The sequence below is a fragment of the Saccoglossus kowalevskii genome, chromosome 19 (genome assembly GCF_978046115.1).
Source record: "Saccoglossus kowalevskii chromosome 19, keSacKowa6.1, whole genome shotgun sequence".
Classification (NCBI taxonomy): domain Eukaryota; kingdom Metazoa; phylum Hemichordata; class Enteropneusta; family Harrimaniidae; genus Saccoglossus; species Saccoglossus kowalevskii.
The window spans coordinates 30,912,078-30,938,406 of record NC_140659.1 but is presented as its reverse complement, the minus strand read 5'-3'; the positions used below and the strand labels follow the sequence as shown (position 1 = coordinate 30,938,406).

Sequence of the window (26,329 nt, the reverse complement as noted above, 5' to 3'; positions counted from 1 at the left end):
TCGTCGATTTCACGCATAACGCGGGATCTCACAGTGCACGTAATTTGTCTATTGATAGTATAAGCCATATATGACCATATATTATGTAAATTATTTTCAGTATTCAACTGTGTATATGGATTATAAAGTATGCCGATAAGTATCACGTGGACGTGTGTAAACTTGGAGTGTTCAACAATGCTGACATTTCTACCAGGAACGAATTTCACGATTTTTTTTCCAGTACCTTCTGATAGTAACATAACAAGAATTCTGAACCTATCGGGAAAATAATTGTATTGTATGAGAAATTGTCTTTGTTAAAAAGCCGTTGTAATAAAAAGTCTACCGAATGGGAGACAGAATTGACTTATATTCCGCGGGAATCAATAACAACAAAATGACATAACCGAGAGCCACACATTTTTTTTTTTTAAATTCATAGACGACATCAATTGTTACAAACAGAAATACTTAATACCGTGTGATGTTTTATTTCCACTGGAGTGTGTTTTGTTGTTACTGTTATTAAGAATCATCGAGAAGTAAAAAAAAAAACGTTTTTATTTTTCACAGTGGTGGCGTGTTTAATGATATATATCACATCAGTTTACCTGTCACTTGATCAAATCAATTAGTGTCTATAAACATGTTAGCACTTAAGGTGTTAAAAGTCGGCAGATGAATTATAACAAAAGTGATAGCTATATGCATGAGACCAAAGAGTGACTCAAATAAAGCTTTCATAAACTGTGACCCTCGATTCGGATTAGCGACTTGAAGTGAGCAGCATACTTTGTTTTCAATGAGAATAACAATGATAGAACAAATCCACCCTAATCCCGCTACAACACGAATGACACTTGACAACAAAATGGCGGCTGACAGATGAAAGAAACAACAATTTAACAAATATTGTCTAATTGCTAATCTAAGTACGTAGTCTATGGGGTGATCATTTGTAAACACAAACATACGGTTCAAATCAAAACTCGCACAATTATACTATCTTTTTAAATTGATTTTACACATTCTTGCGTGGTTGTGCGATTTCGTACCAGAATATGCTTTTCATGTCTGAGCAAGCATTAGTTCGCTGTCAACCGCCTTCTATCATGCGTATAAAAGTATACATTATCACAAAAGATATTTATAACAGGTGATTTTCGTTAAAATTCTGAAGTTGTTTGTTTTTGTCTATACCGTTTGACCGTGTTACGCCTTAGAACTAATTTTTCAGCGTGACTATTTCAAATGAAATAGTGCGTGTATTTGCGTGCTTAAACATGCACGATAACATAAAATTATATTTCACACAATTTGTGATTTCAAATTCAATTGTTCAAGTCATATTACAGAGTGATTCACTAAATATTCATAATTGCCATAATCAAGATGTTTCACACTGAATACCGAGGATGCGTTGTTGTTATGTTACGATTTTACTCACCCTTTTCACACAAACATTTTAAAATTCAGATACGTCTGTTGTTCAAGTTAGTGTCGCTAATTGTTTGGCTAAATATAGAAGTCACGACTGCCTTTTCTATTTATTACATTTATGACGAAGTTATTTATTTTAAGAAGTTATTTCAAACATTTGTACACAACAATAGATGATATAGACACGAACCATCGAAAAACCCTCCGAAAAGATGCAAACATGGGTCTTTTTGGAGCTTTTAACAGAGAAATTAATGATAAAGCAATGATTTCATTAAACAAATGAATAGTATTTGTCAGAATGTCTCAATAATGTGACACTCATCTTATGATTAGCGTATGTTCCCGAACGAAATCCTCAGTTATGAAGTCGATTGTTATAACCCTTGGATGATGTACTTATTTTTTTGCCAAGCATAAGTCTCAACAATAAGTTTTAGTGTGTTTTTTTTTGTTTAAATTTGTTGAAGAAATCCCCGAATATATTTACATGAGTATGTTTTTCCAATATGTACTTTTTATTATACTATGAATATTCAATTTAATATTGACCAGATCGGTACACATATGAACAGAAAGATTAGTGCTAAAATTCAATCAAAATGAATCGCCTTAAATGCTAGTGAATTACTGAGCATATTCGGTGAAGAGGTTATTCTGTACACAGGTAACGACATCATGTGACTCATTTAATCAATTCACTGCAAACATTCGAGGTGTGATTTTCACGATAGTCCTTTTAATTTACTCCGATAAGAGGAAATATTACAGCAACAGATGAAGGTAGAAAATCCTCGTTATCATCAACAAGCTGCCAATTGCCCCCAATTCAATTAGAACAGCGATAAGACGACGAATGGTTCTTTGCATTGGTCGATTAACAAGCGGTAATTGCAAATGCATGAACAATTAATCATGCGATTTTGATTTAAATAGATTTCTGTAGTTGTTCTTGATGTTGTTTTTAAACTTTTGAAAGATATTTTTAAGATTATCAATCTTGAGACCGATCGTACATTTCCTGAATTATTGGAAATGTAATTGAACTTCCAAGACAATGATCTTCGTAACAAATATACCCACTATATGAGGATAAAAACATATATAATATCGTGAACATAATTAACAATTAATAAATTGTGATGAGTTTCTCAAAAAATCAGAGAATTCGTTGAGAATGACATGTATGATATAGCTAACGACCTTCACAGTTTGTGTGGACATGTTCCATTGTCCCGGATGTACATTAAGAGTTGACATATTTTCGTTGTCACACGCATTGTATAGAGCCATTCGTTCGTCCGGTAGCTCAACACTTGATACACTGCACCTGCAAAGATTTAGAAAATTGATTTAATAAATCATCCAACACAAGGAGATCTTGGCCACGTGAAAACATGTTGAAATAGATATAAGCATTGTACAGTACCGTAATAGTAGTTTGTATTTGCCCCCCCCCCCCCCCCCCCACACACACACACACTTGATGTTAGGTTACACACATTTTGCACATAAAAGAAACACATCTGGTCGGAATTATTATTTGCACGTGTCACAAAATAACGGCGACTTTAACATCTCTACAACAGATTGATGTTATCTATATTTCATTTTATTTAGGGTTGGTTAATTTTACTGCAAACTATGTACATCAGTTGAATCTGTTTTGGTTAATAGTTTTTAACAGTTTTGGTTAATAGTTTTTAACAGTTTTGGTTAACATATTTAAAAAATGAATATAAGCGTGTCGAGAAGAAGATTCCACTTGAAAAAAAAGAGAGCATATGAAACGTATTCGACGTTTTCGTCACAATGGTGTTTTTTTTGTGATTACCGGATCAGAGCTCTCCCAGAGTCAGTGTAATAGTTTAACCGCCACGTAGACATCATATTACAGTGGCGGAGGCACAGGGAGGACAGAGTGGGCGGTTGGGGCGTCGCCCCTCCAAAACCAAGCTGAAATCTTTTGTGTCAGCAAAATTTGCCCCTCATAGTGCAGGAAATACCGTTTTAGAGGGTCTAGATTTCAAAATGTTTAAGGTGAGCATGTCCCGGACCATGCAAAATGTTGTGCCGCCGCCTCTGTATTAAGGTCTCCACTGCAACATAACGTTATATCGAAACGTGCAGGTTTAATCCACATCATTGTCCGTCGTTGACGAACCATCGAAAAGCAAAGTACACAGTAATCCCTATGTCTATTTATATTTTCATTGATTACTAACCGGGGATATTCTTTACAAGGACATTTTAATATCAAAATAATAGAGGTCGAAATCCCCAACATAACCCTAAAACAAACTTTGGCTAAGACTTAGGGTTTAGTTTTATATCTCGAGTGCCAATTTCGAGTGATTTCTCCGAGTCCTGGTCTGTTTACCTTACTCTGTGCGATAAAGTTGGTACATTTGACGTATGCAACAAAATGATTGCAATAATAATTTCTTATGTTATAGTGGTCAAGGTGTGATAATTGTGACTTTCAATTTTCTTCGAGTTTTGTCGTGAATAGTAACTGAAAACATTTGAAAGCTGGAAAATAAGATGACAGAGACACGTGGAGAACACGTGGAATTAGCTAGAAAAGCTTTCTCTTTGGAAAACCAGGTACTAATCAAACATTTTTATTCTACTATTTATTGAACATGTGACATTTATATTCTTATTTCCCAAACTAAAATATAAGTTTTCAAACAACACTTAGATCTAAACCATTTAAAATAGCGGGGCTGGCTGGAAGAGTATGACAAGTACATTCTTCACGGGTCTTATCTCTACATTTCTATATTTCTTGAATGTGGCAACAATATTCTTTGCAACACATTGTATGCTGGCAGTTTTTATTCTTTTACAAAACTTCCAGCCACCTTCCAAAATTTCAAATGGTCGACCCCTTAGGTTCGGTTACATCAGTGACATGATGTATATCTTAGAGGAATCGTCGTCATTAAATCTTTCATGAACGGGAAAACTTCTTACTAATTCACTGACGTCTGGAGTTGAGATTGACAATCGGAACTAGAAGTGACACCTGTATAAGGCTATATAAGTACGGCACTGACCTGTCCCGATCAACGCTGTAGTCGGCATATCCGATCGTGTCCACCCATTCCCGCTTTAATATTACCTCATTTATACTTACTTTTCCACATTTTGCAGAAGTTCTGAATTGTCAGTAACGTGGTTTTGTTCTTAGACTATCGAAATATATTGAGTGAGGTAGTGGGATATATAGTGAATGACCTTAGCTCGACTACGCGCTACCTTGCTAGGTTACCGTGGAAACAATGAGTCGTGGTGCTGTCACGAGATGGATCTTAATTTCCACTTATGCAATTTATTACATAAATTGCACATAGTGCTGTCATTCTCGTGCCTTCCATGCCCCCATTACGTGATCCATGACACGTTATAATTTGTCTGTGACAATGAAGTTTTCATAAAGTACATGCATTCGATGCTTTATGAGCTACTGGAATCGTATGCTGGTCTGCGAGTGTTTCGTTCACTTCAGTACTGTTGGTAAACTCTGAATCGTATGCTGGTCTGCGAGTGTTTCGTTCATTTCAGTACTGTTGGTAAACTCTGAATCGTATGCTGGTCTGCGAGTGTTTCGTTCACTTCAGTACTGTTGGTAAACTCTGAATCGTATGCTGGTCTGCGAGTATTTCGTTCACTTCAGTACTGTTGGTAAACTCTGAATCGTATGCTGGTCTGTGATTGTCTAGCGCTAGTGTAAATTAAACTTTAGACATCAGCAATAAACACAGAATGATTTATTCCACCATCTCAACAAAACAACTGTATTTAATCCCGCTACTAGAAAACAGTGTTACCACAGTGATGATAATAACACTGTGTGAAGTAGGGAAGGTAATACTATCATTGATCCGTTATGTCAACAGTTCTACAAGTGAGACTCAAATATAATATGATATCTTTTATTTGTATATTTCATCCGTTGTAAACGACAGACAGTGAAATCTAATATAACCAGGAAAGGTCAAAATATTCGATTGTTCCCAGTTTTCTGAGACAATATAAATCCACTCTGACCAGTGACCAATACAATATGTCATCAGTTGCACACTGCAGACAGTAAAATCTAATATGACCAAAAAGACCAAAATATTCGACTGTTTCTAGTTCTCTGAGGACAATATGAATCCACTGTGACCTGTGATCAATACGATATGTCATCAGTTGCACACTGCAGACAGTAAAATCTAATATGACAAGAAATGACCAAAATATTCGATTGTTCCTAGTTCTCTGAAGACAATATAAATCCACTGTGACCAGTGATCAATGCAATATGTCATCAGTTGCACACTGCAGACAGCAAAATCTAATATGACCAAAATGACTAAAATATTCGACTGTTTCTAGTTCTCTGAGGACAATATAAATCCACTGTGACCAGTGATCAATGCAATATGTCATCAGTTGCACACTGCAGACAGCAAAATCTAATATGACCAAAATGACTAAAATATTCGACTGTTTCTAGTTCTCTGAGGACAATATAAATCCACTGTGACCAGTGATCAATGCAATATGTCATCAGTTGCACACTGCAGACAGCAAAATCTAATATGACCAAAATGACTAAAATATTCGACTGTTTCTAGTTCTCTGAGACAATATAAATCCACTGTGACCAGTGATCAACACGATATTCATCAGTTGTACACTGCAGACTGTGAAAATCTAATATGACCAAAAATGACTAAAATATTCGAATTTTCCCAGTTCTCTGAGACAATATAAAACCACTGTGACCTGTGATCAATTCGATATGTCATCAGTTGTACACTGCAGACAGTGAAAATCTAATATGACCAAAAATGACTAAAATATTCGACTGTTTCTAGTTCTCTGAGACAATATGAATCCACTGTGACCAGTGATCAATTCGATATGTCATCAGTTGTAAACTGCAGACAGTGAAAATCTAATATGACGAAAAATGACTAAAATATTCGACTGTTTCTAGTTCTCTGAGACAATATAAATCCACTGTGACCAGTGATCAATTCGATATGTCATCAGTTGTAAACTGCAGACAGTGAAAATCTAATATGACGAAAAATGACCAAAATATTCGACTGTTTCTAGTTCTCTGAGACAATATAAATCCACTGTGACCTGTGATCAATTCGATATGTCATCAGTTGTAAACTGCAGACAGTGAAAATCTAATATGACGAAAAATGACCAAAATATTCGACTGTTTCTAGTTCTCTGAGACAATATAAATCCACTGTGACCTGTGATCAATTTGATATGTCATCAGTTGTACACTGCAGACAGTAAAAATCTAATATGACGAAAAATGACCAAAATATTCGACTGTTTCTAGTTCTCTGAGACAATATAAATCCACTGTGACCTGTGATCAATTCGATGTCATCAGTTGTAAACTGCAGACAGTGAAAATCTAATATGACGAAAAATGACCAAAATATTCGACTGTTTCTAGTTCTCTGAGACAATATAAATCCACTGTGACCTGTGATCAATTCGATATGTCATCAGTTGTACACTGCAGACAACAAAATCTAATATGACCAAAATGACTAAAACATTCGACTGTTTCTAGTTCTCTGAGACAATATAAATCCACTGTGACCTGTGATCAATTCGATATGTCATCAGTTGTACACTGCAGACAGTGAAAATCTAATATGACCAAAAATGACTAAAACATTCGACTGTTTCTAGTTCTCTGAGACAATATAAATCCACTGTGACCAGTGATCAATTCGATATGTCAACAGTTGTAAACTGCAGACAGTGAAAATCTAATATGACGAAAAATGACCAAAATATTCGACTGTTTCTAGTTCTCTGAGACAATATAAATCCACTGTGACCTGTGATCAATTTGATATGTCATCAGTTGTACACTGCAAACAGTAAAAATCTAATATAACCAGCAATGACCAGAAGATTCGATTGTTCCCAGTTCTCTGCGAAAATATAAATCCACTGTGACCAGTGATTGATTGGATATGTCATCAGTTGTACACTGCAGACAGTGAAAATCTAATATGACCAGAAATGATCAAAATATTCAATTGTTCCTAGTTCTCTGAAACAATATAAATTCATTGTGATCTGTTATCAATTCGATATGTCTTCGGTTGTACACTGCAAACCGTAAAAATCTAATATGATCAGAAATGACCAGAAGATTCGATTGTTCCCAGTTCTCTGCGAAAATATAAATCCACTGTGACCTGTGATCAATACGATATGTCATCAGTTGTACACTGCACAGACAGAGAAAATCTAATATGACAAGAAATGATCAAAATATTCAATTGTTCCTAGTTCTCTGAAACAATATAAATTCATTGTGATCTGTTATCAATTCGATATGTCATCAGTAGTACACTGCAGACAGAGAAAATCTAATATGACCAAAAATGACCAAAATATTCGACTGTTCCCAGTTCTCTGCGAAAATATAAATCCACTGTGACCTGTGATCAATACGATATGTCATCAGTTGTACACTGCACAGACAGAGAAAATCTAATATGACAAGAAATGATCAAAATATTCAATTGTTCCTAGTTCTCTGAAACAATATAAATTCATTGTGATCTGTTATCAATTCGATATGTCATCAGTTGCACACTGCAGACAGCAAAATCTAATATGACCAAAATGACTAAAATATTCGACTGTTTCTAGTTCTCTGAGACAATATGAATCCACTGTGACCTGTGATCAATTCGATATGTCATCAGTTGTACACTGCAGACAGAGAAAATCTAATATGACCAAAAATGACCAAAATATTCGACTGTTTCTAGTTCTCTGAGACAATATGAATCCACTGTGACCTGTGATCAATTCTATATGTCATCAGTAGTACACTGCAGTCAGAGAAAATCTAATATGACCACAAATGACCAAAATATTCGACTGTTTCAAGTTCTCTGAGACAATATGAATCCACTGTGACCTGTGATCAATTCGATATGTCATCAGTAGTACACTGCAGACAGAGAAAATCTAATATGACCAGAAATGACCAAAATATTCGATTGTTCACAGTTCTCTGAGACAATATAAATCCACTGTGAGCTGTGATCAATTCGATATGTCATCATTTGAAACTCCAATATGACCAGTTTTGGTCATAAGTTACGATTTTTTTTATTCAGTTCTCGCTCGACAATATAGGTCTAACATGTACATAAGTTTTTTATACTTCCAATATAATTCCCCTATTACCATAAGTGTGTATATAATTACGTCACTGGCACTATGCTATAATAAATTATACTAGTATACAACAATTGTCCCCTGGTTTCAAGATGTGTCCAATTATTTAATCCGTGTCGTGTCCAGTTCACTAGCTCATTAAATCTGGCCAAAGTTATGATTACAACTTTTGTTTATTTCAGTGTAATCAAGTGAAAATGCCGGTTGTGTTTTAATTAATGACTTAAAATATAAAAGTGAATTTCAGTCAAAAGCTTTGTTGCATGTCTGTTAAGACCAAGACTGCATGTGTATTTTTGCTAAATCTATTACTACAGGTGTATTTCTTCCAGCACCATGGCAAATATTGTGTTTCTTATTTTCCAATAAAAATAAAATAATTTTAATTGGTCACATGGTTTGGCCGCAATTTTGGATTTTTGGCAAAAATGGACAAAATGGCCACTTTTTTGTTTGCATCATATATGACAAAAGCATCTTCTGAGAAAAATAACATATATCAATGTGTACATATTGGGAAATGTGCAGCCTTCAAACTTGGACCCGACAAGGCTGCTGTGCGGTTAAATCACGTCTTCGCCTGTCGGGTGCGTCTTTATCTTATCCGTATCATCGTAGATTAAGGTCACATGAGAGGAAAATTTCTTTCCTCGTTGTTGTTGTTCTTATTGTTGCTGTTGTTGTATGAGATGCTACAACTTAAAGTTCAATTTTGGTGTAACTAGCAAGTACAATATGACTGAATTTAAAATAAGTGAACAGAATGAAGACATTTAACATGTAGTATTACTGGAGGAACACGAATATTAATTGATTTTGAATGTAACTAAGATGACTTTATTGTTCTTGTCCGTTTGGTCAAGATTTTCCGCGCAAAATGTTTATACTATTATTGTTTTATTATTATGTTATTTTTTCATTTTCAAAATTATACTCAATTTATATTCATTTATATTCAAAGAACATATATTAAATAGTTAATTTGTGTCCATCCATTTATTTGATTTTTTTAATCTCGATGGACAAGGTTGTGATATTTACGCTATGTTTATTTGTGACAATAGCCAGACGCAGTTGTTCAGTAATCTCGGGTGTCCTTGCCTCATGAAAACTAGACATGACGGCTCGGGTCAAACATGCCTCCAGCTCATCTAAGTACATTTATCGGTTTCGGGTGCTTGTTGGATTAACATAACGACTTATTTCAGCCTTAATAAGATTGGCTGTGTGTGTTCCAATGCTCTTTTTGACAACAACCGGAACTTCGATTCTTTTTCTGGTTTCGTTATGTATCAAATAGCAACTCAGTAAAGAAAACAGCTTGGATAAGTTGTGATTAACTTCACTAATATTACGAACATTTTCTGAATTCTGCATGGGGCATTCAGCGTGACCTTGCAGATTTACTTGGCTGTCGTGATTACGACCTCCTGCACCTGGACAGAGTACACTTTCTGAACTAAGCTCGAATCATGTGATCTAGCTCTGTCACACACCCTTCGAGTATTTTCACGTGAGAACTCCCGCGCGTCCATCACTAATCTGCCCCCTTGCACCACACACAATGTTGATAAAATATTATGTTCTAGTACGTACATCGAATGTCTTATAGATTTGAAGCGTTGTGATAAATAGTACATGGCAATATTAAAGTGGAAGGGGAGTCACCTACGCACGCGTGGGAGTTTAGTTTTAAGCAACAACAAGACGCACTAAAAACGTGGGAACAAAATATTAGCACAAAATAAACTGATGTAATAATATTTTGCACAGTTTCTCTGCCATTTCTAAAGTTAAAAATAACCTGTTTGATTTTTCACTTGCATCACTAGTGAAAATCGGTATTTTGTCAATCGTATCACAAGAGGAATTTCACCGGCATGTTTTTGTTTACATTAAATATGTTATATATTTTACAATCTGAGCTTTCTTGATAATTACCTTGACAACGAACACATATTGTAATAAAACATGTCATTGTATTGTAAAATATCGCGTATCGAATAAATGAATAAATAATTTTGTTGTCTTTGTGTTTATCATTGAATGTGACATTCGTTTCACACTAATCTGGTAAACAAAATGAGTTTCGATAATTTGTGAGATGTTATCATTCGTAAGATTGTTCCACGTGACCAGAAATTGTGACAAACTAAAATGGATTGTAGATTGGGAAAAGAGAAATTAACTACAGAATATAAATTTAAACAAACCTCTTAAATTAAGCTTAATTTGTATAAAAAAAAAAAAAAAAAAAAAAAAAGACGTGCACTTAGTTAGATGGTTTGTTTTCCTCGGACTAAAGAATTCGTGGTCTGTTGTCTGTCTTTGAAGATCAGTTACATTGTAGTTATGTTTGTCTAAAGAATGAGATCCTCCCCAAAAAATGAGCTGAAAAGCGAGGACAGGATATATAACATCATCATTTTAAAATATTTTATGTTTTTACTTTATTATTCTGAGAGTTGTACATATTTTCAGAGTGGGAATTCAAGTTTAAAAGTTTTGAAGCAAAACAAAACATAACAGGGAAAACATAATTTCCACATATTTTGTTTTTAATAACTGTAGAATTGAGTGAGTTGAAGGCACTCCGTCGGTAGACACCGAGTATAGTGTTAGTTGTTGCAACTCTGCAGATCCTGGTTACAGTCAGTACAACATAAGTTTGTCAATAGCGCCCTCAAGTTACACGACTACCGTTTTTCCAATGGCACCATTCACTTCTATTATTAGTCGCTGTGCTGATATTTGGTTGATGATTGAAATGACCAAAATAAATGCGTACTAATTTGAAGTAATATATAAATATATGGTTTGCCGTAGTAGGAGCTTTTATTCACACCAAAAAATGGATACTCAGGCTTTATCGGTCATTGTATGAAATAAAACGTGAACTCTAGTGTTGAAAGCGACCTGAGTGCTTATCGGCGGCGAATCGGTGAGGCATGTACTGGAATTGTCACAACATGTCACGTCTAAGTTAAACTGTTTTTGCGGTACTGAGTCGTTCTAATAATGAATATCATTATATGTTCGAATATCACAGATGCGTTATCTGCAGAGAGATTATTTTGTCAAGTATATTTGAACAAGATGTGATTGATGACTTTATTAAATAAATCACAATTCGTGATTGTGAACTTTACCAGTGCTGTAGTAAAGTGATGTTTCTCGTTATGGTGGATTGTTTTTTATATTTGTATTCAGATTTCCAATTTAATGTACCCATCTAAGTGAAGCAGCAACTAAACCACATTAGTGAACATATTATATTATAGTATATTATCAAGAAGTCGATGTTTTTTTTTCTCATTATTGTCTGAGCTCTATCTTCTCTTTCAAGTGTATTTGCACTTACCATGTTCACGTGTATTTATCCGGAGTGTGCCAGCAATGACTCGAACAACACTGGGTAGCTACTGAAAATATGTGTTTTATGGAAACCTAGCAACCATGGTAGTCAGAAGTTAGAATGTATCAGAGAAAAGATTTAGTATGATTATTTTCTGTTTAGTAGACTATTTGAACCAGTATTTGTAACACTAAAAATAATTAATCTGAAATAACAAAAAACTCTTGAACTTTTTTCGAGCAGTGTTCCAATGTGTTTCAATTAATTGACTACTTATACCGGTAGGTAATATGGTAGCACGCACACGGACTTTGGAATCTCTGCTAAATCGTGCAGGTGTAATGTGATACTCAACACAGAATATCCATCCCAAAGAATTGACAATGACTCATCTAATCCAAAAATACTAAAGTCAATAATGTTGGTGTGAATAAATTGAAATTAACATACTAGATTTTGAGAACATTGACGTTATGGATTTAATAATGGGGATCGTTTTAATATTTTCATGACATTTTTAACACAGGTTACATCTCAACATAAGGTCACATTACATAGGTGCAATACATTGTGACTACATGGTTATTATTATTGCCATAAAATACTTAAAAATATTAATATGAAAGAATGAGTTTTTATTGTGCTAAGCCGTCCTCAGGATTGCAATATTTCACATTGTCTCGAAATGTAGTATTAAAATGCACAAATCCTATTTTTATCCAACAAATGTCGTGAATCTTGACGTCAGCCTGACACAATTTTGTAACAGGCTATTTTAATGTCGGTGAATGTCAGTAAATAACACCGTTTGCTGAGATTTCATTAGCAATGCCTGGATTTGTCGCTAATGTGAGGGGACCAGGGGTCAGTTTACAAACTTTGCATACCAACGGATATTTCATATGTACACAGTGTCACAATAAAGTCTTGATAAGTGGAATACTGCTGTGTTGTAACGCTGGGTTGAATTATGGACAATTCTAATCCCTTGTACAACAGTATAAGTGCGCGATGTGTGTACAGGGGCACGGCAGGTTAGCCACGTGTGGAACTACCGTTGACACCATACACCTTGCCGTCACATTTATGGCTCGACCAAATCGCCTATAGCTCTTCAGGGGATTACGTTATGAGTGTCCGAGTCGCCGTTGACAAGGAGAAGGTGCACACCTGAAAAGTTGTTGTTAGTTTACAATTTAGAAGAGCGGGTACAAATCCTCAACGCAAATACGTTATGTTTTGATTCATGGTGACAATAAAATTTCGTATGGATATATTAGACTGTCCACGAAGCGACCATGTTTTTTTTTCAAAATATTGCCAAATTACGCTGACACATAATACTACTGCAACTGAATTCCACAGATTGGTTGGAAAACGTGTGTATGTTAGACAGTTTTAATTATAACGAAATAATTTGAATCTAAACGATTTTTAAGTTTTTTTACTGTGAAATATTTTCTCTCACTCGTGGTGTATAGTTTAATACGGGTCAGGTGTTTGGTATTTACAAAACTACTAAAATATTTAGTCCTAAAAACATTTCAACTGTAGTCAAATCACAGACTCGGTCAGTGCTAAACAAACATACACAAGCAAACATTCAGGGTCAACTTCAAAACAACGAATTATCACACACGTTCTGAAAAAATGAACTTTAAATATCTTTAAAAAAAATATTGTTAATTATATATAGTACCAATAATCTAGAAGTTTTAAAATGTTGTCAGAAAATGTGCAGTATTAAACACGATGCTCCGAAGATTGACGGTTGACCTGGCCTCTCTACGAGGCCATTTAGTGACAGCGGTATTTGTTCTTTACAATAGTCAACTTAAGGTATATTGATAAGATTAAAATGGCGGGATTCAGCAAAAAACACAGGCTAATTGAACACACAATTGGTACAGTTTTTTTAGTAATTTAATTCACATGTCAACAATTCTTTGCACTCAGCAGTTGACATGTAAACGGTTAAAACGATTATTAATTTTTGTCTTGAGCTGAGTTCAATTAAATCAATATTTTTGAATTGTTTTTTCATTGGTTTGTAAATTCTAACTTTTAAATTTTATTTGTTTTCTGAGAAAAATGTATTTGGATTTGTGATGTGATCACAACATATGAAGTAATGCAGAATGGTATCCGGGTCACGTGATTTTATCAGTATTTCACACAGCCATGTCCCCCTGACACACACTCAAACTGCACCAAACATTTCGAAATTTACGCATTTTCTATATGATTTTCAATTAAAAATACATATTGCCGTTCAGATTTCAGATCTGCTCCCATAAATATAAACATGGCTACGTTGGCCTGGAAATTGTTTACACAGTTATGGGAGGTAACTTGATCGAGTCCAGTCACCGGATTTCAATCAATACAAAATATTCGGTAAGTTCAAGACAAAATGTATTGGGTCAGCATGTATGAGAATCGCTCGTTAAAAAATTTCAATTGTCACGAAAATAGAATTAAAGGCACAAGTGTTATGACATTCTTCAAATGAATAAAAAAAATTGAAATGTTACCAGTTTCCCAAACTAATACAATTTTCAATAGTATCTAACAGCCGTTAATAAACCCAAGGTCAATAAATCTTTAATATTTATATTTTTGGTTCAATCATACAAATTTGTCTCATTGTTTTATTAATCTTCTGAGCAGATAATTCTGATCTTTAGGAGGTCAGAGTTCAAATATACGTCATGATTGATAGGTGGTCTGACAGGGTGATAAAACATGGCGCCGTCAACGAAGTTCAGAGTATCAACATTGTATGCTGAGGGATTTGAAAAAAATACAAGTCCACTGTTATTGCAAGTAGAATTGCCTATAATTGACAAAAGCAAACTAATAAATATAGTCTAGTCGCTTATCAATGAGCTACTTGGGCAAGTAGCTGGTGTTGGATAGGCCGTGTACTACCTGAGACTTTCGTCTACTTGCTTATGGATTATTTTATATTTGGTTATTTTCCTAAGATGTAGATATTCAATAATTTAGGAATTAGAGGACTCAGTAAACAAATAATTTGAACAACAATTCACGTTATTTTTAATTATTTATAAAGAATTCTCAACAATTGCGCATGGTTACAATGTTTGTATATATTATTAAGTGGTTATTGTCTCTTACAACAGATCCTTGAGTCGGGCTGGTATTTAGTTCAACTAACGACATGAAAATTGTGGCGGGAAAGTGAGTTGGCAGACGGTAAAACCACTAAATGAGTTTTTGTTTGTTTTTTTAAGTTTGAAGAACGACATATAACTCACATTATTCCGACATATAACTCACATAAATATTAATCGCATATCTCACAGAGGTGGACAAAAATGGATTATCATTATTGACGGTGGTGACATCACATTGGAGATAAACTTGAACACGGCCATGATGGCAAAAACTGTCACATTTATTTTATTATTATTTGTATAATATTGGTACTGCACACATGAAGTCAAGTGTTAAGACGTTTGTACTACGCACATGAAAACAGTGCATATACAGCTGAAAATGAATGTTTAGTCTATCAAACACCCATACAAATATTGTATATGTGCTGGTACATATCCCCATGTGTTTGCCCACTTAGTAAAGTTGGCTCAAGACTACAAAAAAATAACAAATTTGTGAATAATTCAGCTCATGTTTCCTTAAATTGTAGATAGAAATAAATGCACTTTTCAACTCTTGATGACATTTGACCGTTTCTATTTAAAAACTTTTCAAGCATCAAAAATGACAAATATTTCTAAAAAAAATATGTGTCATGACTATGGGATTATAGGTTCATCATTAAGTTAAAATTGGCGTAATTATCAAAGCCCTTGTAGGTGTCCTTTTTGTGAACACATATAGAATTGTTGTTTGGTCACATTTGTTGGAAATGTAATTCTGTTTACAAATAGTCAGCATCGGAAACGCCTCAGGACTATGATGTGTGTAACTATGCTACAAATAATAGATGTTTACTACGGCCAGGGTATATATCAACGGTAATATAGAATGAACTATAAAGTATGTGCCAAAAGTTCGAGATGGAAAAATAAGGGACGGTTCAATTTCAGACAACTAACTTGAAAACACGTTTTTATTCTCTAAGTTGCCTGACCTCTGGATCCATGTTCATGTCAGAACATCAAAACATAGAATGAAAAAAAAAAGAATAGTATTATAACCCGCTGTGTTAACTATGTAGTACACCGTATATATTTGCTAATACCTCTTAAATATTATAATTACTACAAAATTGCTACAAACAAAATATGGTAACTAAGGAACTAAATTAGCATAACCTTACAACTGATGGCCTAGCATAAATCATTTCAAAATAATCGATAAATTTGACCATGTTATTTATCCCTGCCTTCCTACAAAACAATCTAGACAGTTGTAACTTTATTATTGAAAATATTCACATTTCGGTAGATTAGATTGTGGTGCACTCCACGAATAGATTTTGAATAGATTTCAGACACACCTGTGGCTTACATGAATCCGCCATTTTTAGTTCGTCAACAATATTGTATTTAAACTCACTACTGAGCGAAACCGTTTTGACAAGTAGTTAATTTGTTTGCAAAATTTCGAGGTCTTTTCGCTGATAAAACACGTCAGTAGATTTTAATTTATGCAGCGCGAATTGCTCAACGGAAGGTGTGAGACAGTCAGCAAACAGGAATACAGTTAGGGTTGCATAAGGGATTAAATCACCTAGGTTCACCTCGTTGATCAAGACAGTTTTATTTGCATGTTTTTCATAACGGGTCGTGAGATGACGTTTTCACGCGACCTTGTCAAGTTCACTCACTTCATGTAGTCCCTGATATTGTCCCAAAACAATGTCTGGTTCGTATGCAAACGAGCTCTATCGCAATTAAAACAGAAGAACATCCGTATAATGGTGGCTAACCCGTGCCTGTAGCTTGGTTTGTTAATTCAATTATCGGATTTGTAAACATGTATGTCCATGCTATACTTCGAGTTGCCGTGCTGTTTTTAGCCCTATGTAAGCCATAATTCTTCCCGCCAAATTTATTGCAAGGTTGTGCACATTTGTATATGTTTTCTGTAAAGACATTAGTAACAACATTCCCCATTGGCTACAGACTAAATCATTATTTTGAAAATAATTCAGACAATATTATTTTTTTTTTTTTTTTTTTTTATAAAACTTGACATTGTCGTTCAAATGTTCAACATCCTGTTTTCTATTCGTGACAAAGACTTATTTATAAAACAATTTGATTGCCAAAATGTCACAGTTTAAGAGTGAATCATGGTGTAAAATTATCAAACCACTTTCCAATAATAGCCAAGAATTTGTACTCGGTCTGCTGTGAATATTGACGTGCAATTGCAATACACAATGGCGGGTCTTGACTTGCGAGGTCTGTTAACACCAACGTATCTTGATTCTCTGCATTAATGATTTACCGTAGTTTACTACAGTTTACAATATTTAAACTGTCAGAACCATTAATCCTGTCAATCGACTATTATGCCATAAAATGACAACATATAAAACACGTTGGAATGCTAAAAATTGCGAATTCGTTAACAAATGTTTTTATAACATTGTACAGGGACAATAAGATTACGCTCAATGTATCGTTCAGTTGTGATCAAACTGCAGCCATGCATGTGTTGACAGTATTTATGGTTTTTAAAAATGTTAAAATGTGTGGATTATTCCATGTGATATGCACTTGCTCCGATAAATGAACTGTGTGCGTGGAAACCCGTAACATCGTAAAGAAACTGACCTGTAGTTGGACAACGTGGTTGAGCGCAACCGGACACAAGCAGATCTTCGGTAGGCCGTTAATAAATAAAAAAGGGACTACTTGTGGAGAACGAACTCACGACTGAGTGTGTTCTGGAAAATGCTGTGCACAGTCTAGCAGTTAATAGTTTTCGATCGAAGTTCAATTTGAGACAGACAGTTAATCCCCCTCCAGCTCATTTCGTAAAACCTGCCAGACGGTATTTAACTATCGTATCACAAATCGGACATAACGGTTTAAAAACAATCACACACCCAAACATGTTAGTTTTCATCATCATTTCTATAGTTTTACACTTTTAAACAAAACAAAAAACAATCTTACCGTTTTTTTGTTCCTTTCTGTCCAATATTTTGTTTCTCGTCTGAGATTTGAAACTGCGATAATAGAGCAGCCTACCTGGATTGGCTTTCAAGATGGCCGCGACGGATGCAACTTGTTGAGCTGCGGATCGTTTTTACATGACCGTGAACATAACAGACAGTCCATTTTCCGAAGTTCGTACTTCTTTGGAAGTCTTCGAATTTTCTGTGGGCGATAGTGATCGTTTGTGACGAAATAAAAAGTTGAAGTCGCTGAAATGATGACAATTTTACGCTATAACGGTACTCGAGTGTCGTCACATAAAGCACAAATACAAACCAATTTTCGAGTCTTAAACTATCATGTATGAATTGTGTGGTTATCATGGTATCAATAGATGACAAAAATACGAGATTAACATCCAAAATTGGAATTCGAAGCGTTCAACTCTCCAGACAAAACAAGTAGATGCATAATGGCAGCCAGACAGGCTAATTTGCATATGACTGCTTATGATAATGCATGCATACGAGATACCGGTGTCTAAAAAGAATGGGTGGTCAGATATAACTATCTAGTACACAGCTTGGTGGGCGAATGTTTACTGTAGATCTATGTTTATTTTCTGTTGTTTCATTCAGGCTAAGTAGCCTTCATATAATCGTATTTGTAATAAGTTGTTGGCGGGGAAACTAGAAAATCGAATATTTGAAAATGAAAGCAAGATTGGACCTTCCATCGAATCAAGTTGGCACAGGTGGGGATTTCTAATGATAGACATAATTATGATGATGATGGATGTTTATGTTTTTGCGTATAATAAAATAATTTGATAAATGGTGCAATGAATCCATGAACAAAAACTATTAAATGTGTCGTCAGGTATAATGACGGTCAAAACAACGGACTATATCGTAGTCAATTCTCAGCTCGGGTAATCGCACACCGTAAATAATTAAATTAAACCCCGAGTCGGCTCGTCATTTTGGTATTCTGTGCGGATCCTGGTTAAATCTTCGTGTCAATTTTTAGTAGAGTCCCTTAGCAACTCTGTAAGTTAATTAGTATTCACTATATCACTCACAGTGACCTATCTGTTTTGATTGCTTCTTCAGTAAGATCAATTTTCAGTGACTTCGAATAAAAACAATTGTAAAATTTGTCAAGCAAGGCGGAAATTGTAATTTTCGTCCATCTTTAAACTAATGTTGACGTCATTTCCGTTACCGGCCCACCGGAACACTGATCTACGATTATTCAGAAACGCGTTGACTGTCGTTTTATACAGAAGATTGAGAATTGCATTTAATAAAAATAAATATTCAAAAAAAAATTAAATCGGTTTAAATGATGGTTTACCGTATGTTTGAATGGTTAAGTACATACAAACCAAATGTTCAAGAACTGATAACATTGAAGTATAACTAAACAGGAAATTTGTTTCATGCTTTTCCCTTTACTATATAAATTGAACAAGAAAAAATGTCTTTGTAATTGTAATTGGGTTTAATAAAAAATCTATGTTGTGTATGCTTGTTTTGTTAAATGTAATGTGAGTGTTTCATGTTGTGTTTCACAATTGTTCAACAAAATCGTAATGTTATGATTTTTTGGGATGTTTAGCAAGTATCTCCACACATCATGAGTATGACCTCGTGTGGCCATTGCGATTTTGGAGACGAATTGTTTGCGGTGCATTGTATGTGAAAAACGCTTAAAAACATGAAACTTTTTCCAGGGGGCGGATAAACGACATAGAAAGAATGCGCATACCCCGGGGCGCAGAAGTCATTATTTCTCACCAAAAAGTACACAAGGGCTGCATTCAATGATGTGAATCGGCTTATTTGTGCGCCAAACTAATGATAATAGATGTACAGAGCAATACAAAACACTTGCAGGGCCCATGCTACTCTTTAGTATAAAAACCAACATCCGTAATGGCCGGAGGCAACAAACCAGTCGCCAATATTCCCTCGCCGCCTCACGTATACACAACATTGGTGGGAAGTTACGCTTTTACTGTTACTTCCATAATCATTTATCGTTTCACCTGTCAACGTTATTTTCACGATAAAAACGCTCCCTACATTCGAACATACACGATGAATTGGACATAAGGCCAATCTCCGAGAACCCCCCCCCCCGCAAATACACCCACATCACTACGCAACGGTAATGTTCTGATATAGTATGTAGGCTTTCTGTGAATTGCTTAGATGTATAATGGCTCATTCCAGTAGCAGAAGTGACACGCTTAATTAAAACGATATATGTTGAATCCTTTTAGCCGAGTCGTAACGACACCCTTTGTTGGGTTATTAGGGTGCATATCATAATGTTTCTCAATCGATATGCCTTTTTGTTCGAGTTCTGCTTTTGAAGGTTTACATTTAGACATTTTTTTCCGTTTTTGACAATTCATTAAATGAAAGTGTAAGTCTGTTTTTTAGAGGAAACACGATATGGGCATCTCAAACATACAATTAACGGATACGATGCGGTCTGCCTTTGCTGACAGTAGTGCGTAATAATATTTTCACGGCACGTTCCATTGATATTTCTGGTATCGTCAGATTTTTTATCATCAAGCATTCGACCTCGATCAATATGTGAGGGTAATACAAAATCATACCAATGTTTGACGCGGGAAATAGACAAGTAACGTCGGAGTTAGAGTGTCATAATTTAATAACAATGAATCCGAGCTAAATTTGAAAGCATTGAGTGGTGTTGTGGTATAGGGTGTCACGTGTTCTCGTGGAAGTAATACACTCAAATTAAAGTCGTGTTTCTCAAATATCTCTCGAATTCGTTTGATTTAGATGTTATGTTTTCACTTCGTTGGTTTGTGTTGTGTTGTGTCGTGTGCTTCTTGACTGAGACGAACACCGTATATATGCCGTATGATGCATATAAATATAAAACATCTCGTTTCGAATTACCGATACTAATGTTTTCCTCAGTTCTTATTACTTGTACTTAATATGTAACACAGAAATCGTGTCTAAATTATCACAACAGTTAGTGAAATAATTGAATTTACAGATATTCAAAAATGGCAGCGTGGTCTACTCGTCATACCTAAAGGGTACGTTGCTAGGCAATTGTCAAGAGGATAAAACCATTTTAAAAAGAAGAAACAATAATTGGTGAGTTACTTTGTGCCAATTGAGTCTCAGTATAAGTGTAGTTCCTACGCAAATGTTTAATAGATATGCAGTACGTCACATTTCATACAAACTCCGAAAGGTTATCTCTCCTTTCCATCTGTTACAATTGCACTGTTATTCAATGATTACACTGACGACGCGATATTATTCTCGAAATATGACCTAAATAAAAGAAAATGACAAATGTCGAATTTATTATTAATTTTTTTATTAATTTAAAAAAAAGAAAACGAAGATAGCATCATCACGAGTCGGTAGGACGACGTGATGAAACACGCTTTCGAGTTGCCAATGGGAATTGCAACGCCGTCCAACGACCGATAAATAGTTTTTCACATCCAGATTATTTTCCCGCCAAAGCTTTAGCGCAAATGTCCAAATGATTTCTATAAACCAAATGCCAATAGTTTCAGTAGCAATCCCGAGACAATTGGGACGTTGTCTTCACATTATATCAATGAAAGACAATATTTTTAACGGGGACTATTATATAGCAGGTCAAGAAATTAGGCGATTAATCGCATGCTCAGGCACCCTGGTTGGGAATGTCTGGTTTAAAATTATTTGAAAAAGATGCACTCCAGCAGGCATGTATTTGAATCAGAACATACTTGACAATATTTTTCAAGTGATTCGAGAGGATCATCGCGACACGCCTCGGTTCGCCTCCGCCGCAGTCGGTTCATTCGCTTCGAATTTGCTACTTTTTGAAGAAGTCTGACACATCGTTTCATTTATGCGACAACTTGTGACCTCTAATTTCCGGTTTATAATTTGGAACTAATAACGGTTTCTAAATTGATACAGTTTAAAAACTTGAAAATGATTGAATTTGGTACTTTCCGTGAAAAACAATGTGTGAATCTTCCCGAGTCTCAGTTAATGCAAACATTCATTTTTTTTTAAAAAAAACTAAAAATTATCAACAGCATATCGAAGTAAGAAAATATATTTAATGCTTGTTTTGGCATTTGAGTTCGTGTTGATCCGCCCGCATTGCCGGTTTGTTGTTTTGTTTCAAACCGAACAGATTGCGGCATTTCATGGAACAAATCAAGCACAAAAATAAAGGCAACACGATCATTAGTGCGACGATGAGCGATCGGATGGCTGATATGAAATGACGGCAAACACGGGGACCGCTTCATCAAAAAATAAGAACGGCGAAATTCTGATTGGAGATTAACGACGATTTAGTTGGTTGATGGGAGAGGGGCGTCCGATCGGGGTGGCGATAAAAACGGCTCGATGCAAATTTGAGGCGATAAATTAGAGTCAGTAGTCGACATATGTGATATGCAGCCTGTCTCTCGCTATAAAGAGATGCATTTTTACTTGTTTCTATATATCACACAAATCCCCGAGAGATTTGCTTGGACATCTCTACTGACGACTATTTATTACAGCCCCGGAATAAATGTCTATTCTGCCCGTTGAGAGTACAGCAACTCGGTCTGCTCGAACCGTTCCGAAGTGTTGTCTTCACCGCGGTCAGCTATTAGTAGTCAGCGCGTGTAGGCAGATCAGTACTTCTCCTAATCCCCTCCGTAATGCCATCCCAATCAACCAAACTCCAAGACTATTAAGTTAGCTGAACCGTGCTCGTCCTTATCAAAACGAGACTACGGTTGAATTCTCAGCTTGAATTTGCTCTGAGCTCCCATAAGATTACTGACTAAGGCGGGGTTTTATCCTGTAAGGAACGGAACAGTGTCGTTTACCGAGATTTCGCTCAATACCCCACAATCTACCTTAATACAATTAGTCTTAGCTATAACTAGTCCCGACTTTATTTTCCATAATATAAAAAGTTAATTGATTTCTGACAGTCTAGGGCAATGACACTTAAAACCATGATAGTTTTAAGTATATAGTTTGGTTTTAAGCGTTCCTACTTCGAAATCACACATTCTCACTTTAACTATTTCTATATATATTTCAGGTGAAAATACAATATTATAAAATAACAATAACAGTTCCAAATATGCATAGATAACTTAGTGCGATTCAATCTGGTTCGTCCAAACATGGTGTAATTGACCTTTGGCCGTTTACACAATTAATCAGAAATGGGTCTTCTTTTATTTTCGGATTTACCAGAATAACGGTAGTTGCCAAGTAGTGTTATTTCGATCAGGGCTTTATCGAGACAGTCATGGTTGTATCGTATATACGACTTGATTCTGTGTTGGCAGCCATAAAATTTAGGCTAACAACAAGGAGGCAACAATATCAAAATATGTTTGGAGTTTCTTGTAACAGTTAAACGTAAACACGTACTACACACCACACCGGAATAAACATACAATAAAACGTTCTGATTGGAGTACTAGTAATTAACAAATAAAGGGTTTTATTTAATTTGCACACACGTCGTACATGACACATAGTAAGAGAAAAGAGCTAATGTGAGCACACCGAGCCTTATATAACTATAACGAAACAGAATAAGGTGACAAAATTTTCAGTAAAATGTAGTTGAATAAATTATCAAACGGAGTAATTAGTAATTAGCGTTAAACTAATCAGATTCGTTTTGTTTCAACGTACATAATAGTCGGCGGTGATATTATCCCAACCACACATCCTCTCGCTGCTCCAGATCCCGGATACGGTATTCAGACTGTCGTTTGAATTGCGTAAATACGTGATAACATTCACCTCTGAACAATTGCACAGATTTGATGTGTCAATTATTAAATTAGTAGGAAATTGTTTTTCCAATGTGTTGGTTGCTGCTATGTAGAGTTCCAGCAATGTTAGCTTGCCTCAAGTTAAGATATTCACATCGGCATCAAACTTGAAATGCGATTCCTGCTAACACTGGTGTCCACAAAAACTAAATATATCATTACATCTTGTGCTTTAAATTAGAAAACTGTCGATTTTAACACTAATTTTGTCACGTGATTGTACTTCTGATAATAAATATAGATATCTATCTGAAATTAACAGCTAAGAAATTTCGTTAATTTTCGAAAAAGAATGACTCAAGTGAAAAATATTTTAAAATACACATAATCTTCTTTAAAACATAATATTCTTTGTAGTAACAAAATAAATTAAATCAATAGCAATTATACTTTTATTTAAATGAGCAAATATTCTTTTAAAACGCACCAGGTTTGTCAGCCGTGTTCAATTCGCTGTCGGATAAATGATAAATATATAGACTGAAAATGAGCAATGACAAAAATTAGAATTTCCCCGTCATCTTAAAATGTGCAAGTTACCCTTCTCCAGATTCAATAATAATTTGGAACCAAATGAAGAGCATATTGTGTTTTTGTTCATTTTAACAGAGAAAAGTTATTTTCTATCAACATTCTGTATTTTAATAAGTACACACTTTGACAACGGCCGTGAAACGAATTAAAACTACCCAACCTTCTTTTAGGCTGTGAACGGCGCATAACACTACAACCAACGTTCATTGTTTTAAAGACTAGTCCCAAGCACTCATACAGCATAATTATAGTCTTAATATTAAATAAATATAAAATGGCATTTAAAATTCGTTGTCTGTAATCATACTACGGAAATTGTCAGTAATGACGATTAGTCAGAACGAGGTGGTGACAGTGTGTCTGCATAATTATGTTATTAATATTGCACGAACGATTTCAAATGTTTTCTCCAATGGTTAATAAAAGCAATTCTGAGAATTTAAAATAGAAAACAGTGCATGGATAAACATTAAAAGTTCAATCTGTAAGCGGTGTATGGCAAGCATCATCAACATGTGGAGGGAATACTCGGAAAGTGGTAGTGAGAATTGTTGAAAATACGGATGACGCTAAGTTTCACTACCATTCGTGTTTACGAAGCTAAGATGCAAACAGTTCCTATATGGTTCAGATAGAACGCGAATGTCATTCCATCACGCAATAATAGCAGATTGTTAAAATGGATCTGGTTGAATTTCGTCTTTCCAATAACGAGGAACTTCCAAAATGGTGGTTTCTCTTCACATCGTACGAACCTACCTGCCATGAGCGGAACATATAGAACACTGATTGTTTTCATGGGAACACAAATATGAAATATACTGTTTCGGAAATACGTTTATTTGAAGAAAAAACAAATGCATCGGCATTTAGTTCTCCGCCTTTGCTTAGCACAGTGTCTCTGTCTGTTCGTCTCTTTAAGTTTCTTCAACCAAGATTATGTATGTCCCCACACAACTTGTCAAATGGCTGGATATGTCATTCGATGAGTTCATGCATATTGGCAAGCCGACAACGTCGGGTTTTGTCTGGCAACTGGGTAACTCAGTGTTGGCTGTTTCGCCATGTTAGCTTTCAACCGAAGCGACGCAATGCTGCTGGAACACTGGTCTCGATAAACGTAAGGTGGGGCACTGGTACCGTACGGACACGACGTCGATGCGTTGTTGAAAGTGTTCAGATTGCTTCCCACGCCGTTCATTGTTGGTAGACTTGTGGTCATATTGGCAGCATTCGCTGACTGGTTTCCGAAACACATGGATTGACTTGATAGTGGATTGACATTCATAGAGTTGAGTGCCCATGGAAACCCCTTTGAACCAAGTGGGCTTGGGGCCTTTGTCACCCAGTTGTTTGGGTGATATGAATACCCTGTGGAGTAGAGTCCGTCATCAAAGGGTGTCATCATCCCGTAATGACCGTGACTGAATTGGTGCTTATACTCATTCAGTTGGTTTCTTTCCCGCTTTCGCCACTTTGCGCGTCGGTTCTTAAACCAAACCTGGAACGGTAAAGAAGAGTGTCGTTAGAAACAAGATATTTGCATTTTCACTGAAAAAAAACACACATTTAGAATCATTTTACATGTAATAAATACAGTAATTAATTGCGGCCATTTCAATCTAAGAGAAAAGTGCATATTTTATGATGTTAAGTAATTAAGATTGGGATTGGACAACGAATTCCCAACACTTAAATAGTGCAAGTGTTGGGGAATGAAGTTAAAAATAACAAGGAGGTTGGACACGGCGACGATTCAATATCAATTTAATGCTGTTTGTTGGTGCCGACGTTGAATTTATCGGGTATTGTCAT

General features: G+C 35.4%; 1 protein-coding gene and 1 long non-coding RNA gene across 3 annotated transcripts in view; both read right to left on the bottom strand.

The window, feature by feature from the left end:
• Positions 1-1,921: 1,921 nt before the first annotated feature.
• LOC144350201 (uncharacterized) lies at positions 1,922-18,520 on the bottom strand. The gene is made up of 2 exons (XR_013420188.2): positions 18,136-18,520; positions 1,922-2,752 (listed from the first exon to the last, which is right to left on the bottom strand). It is a non-coding gene; the product is annotated as an uncharacterized LOC144350201 (long non-coding RNA).
• A 5,103-nt stretch (positions 18,521-23,623) lies between these two features.
• pitx2 (paired-like homeodomain 2) overlaps positions 23,624-26,329 on the bottom strand; it is a 31,337-nt gene continuing 28,631 nt past the window's right edge. Inside the window, exon 3 of one of the 2 annotated variants that reach the window (XM_085493469.1) lies at positions 23,624-26,015. In XM_085493469.1, coding sequence (XP_085349595.1) covers positions 25,506-26,015 — 510 coding nt within the window. In that variant the 3' untranslated portion in view covers positions 23,624-25,505. The remainder of the gene's footprint in view (positions 26,016-26,329) is intronic. The other variant, NM_001164924.1, reaches the window with a different exon arrangement.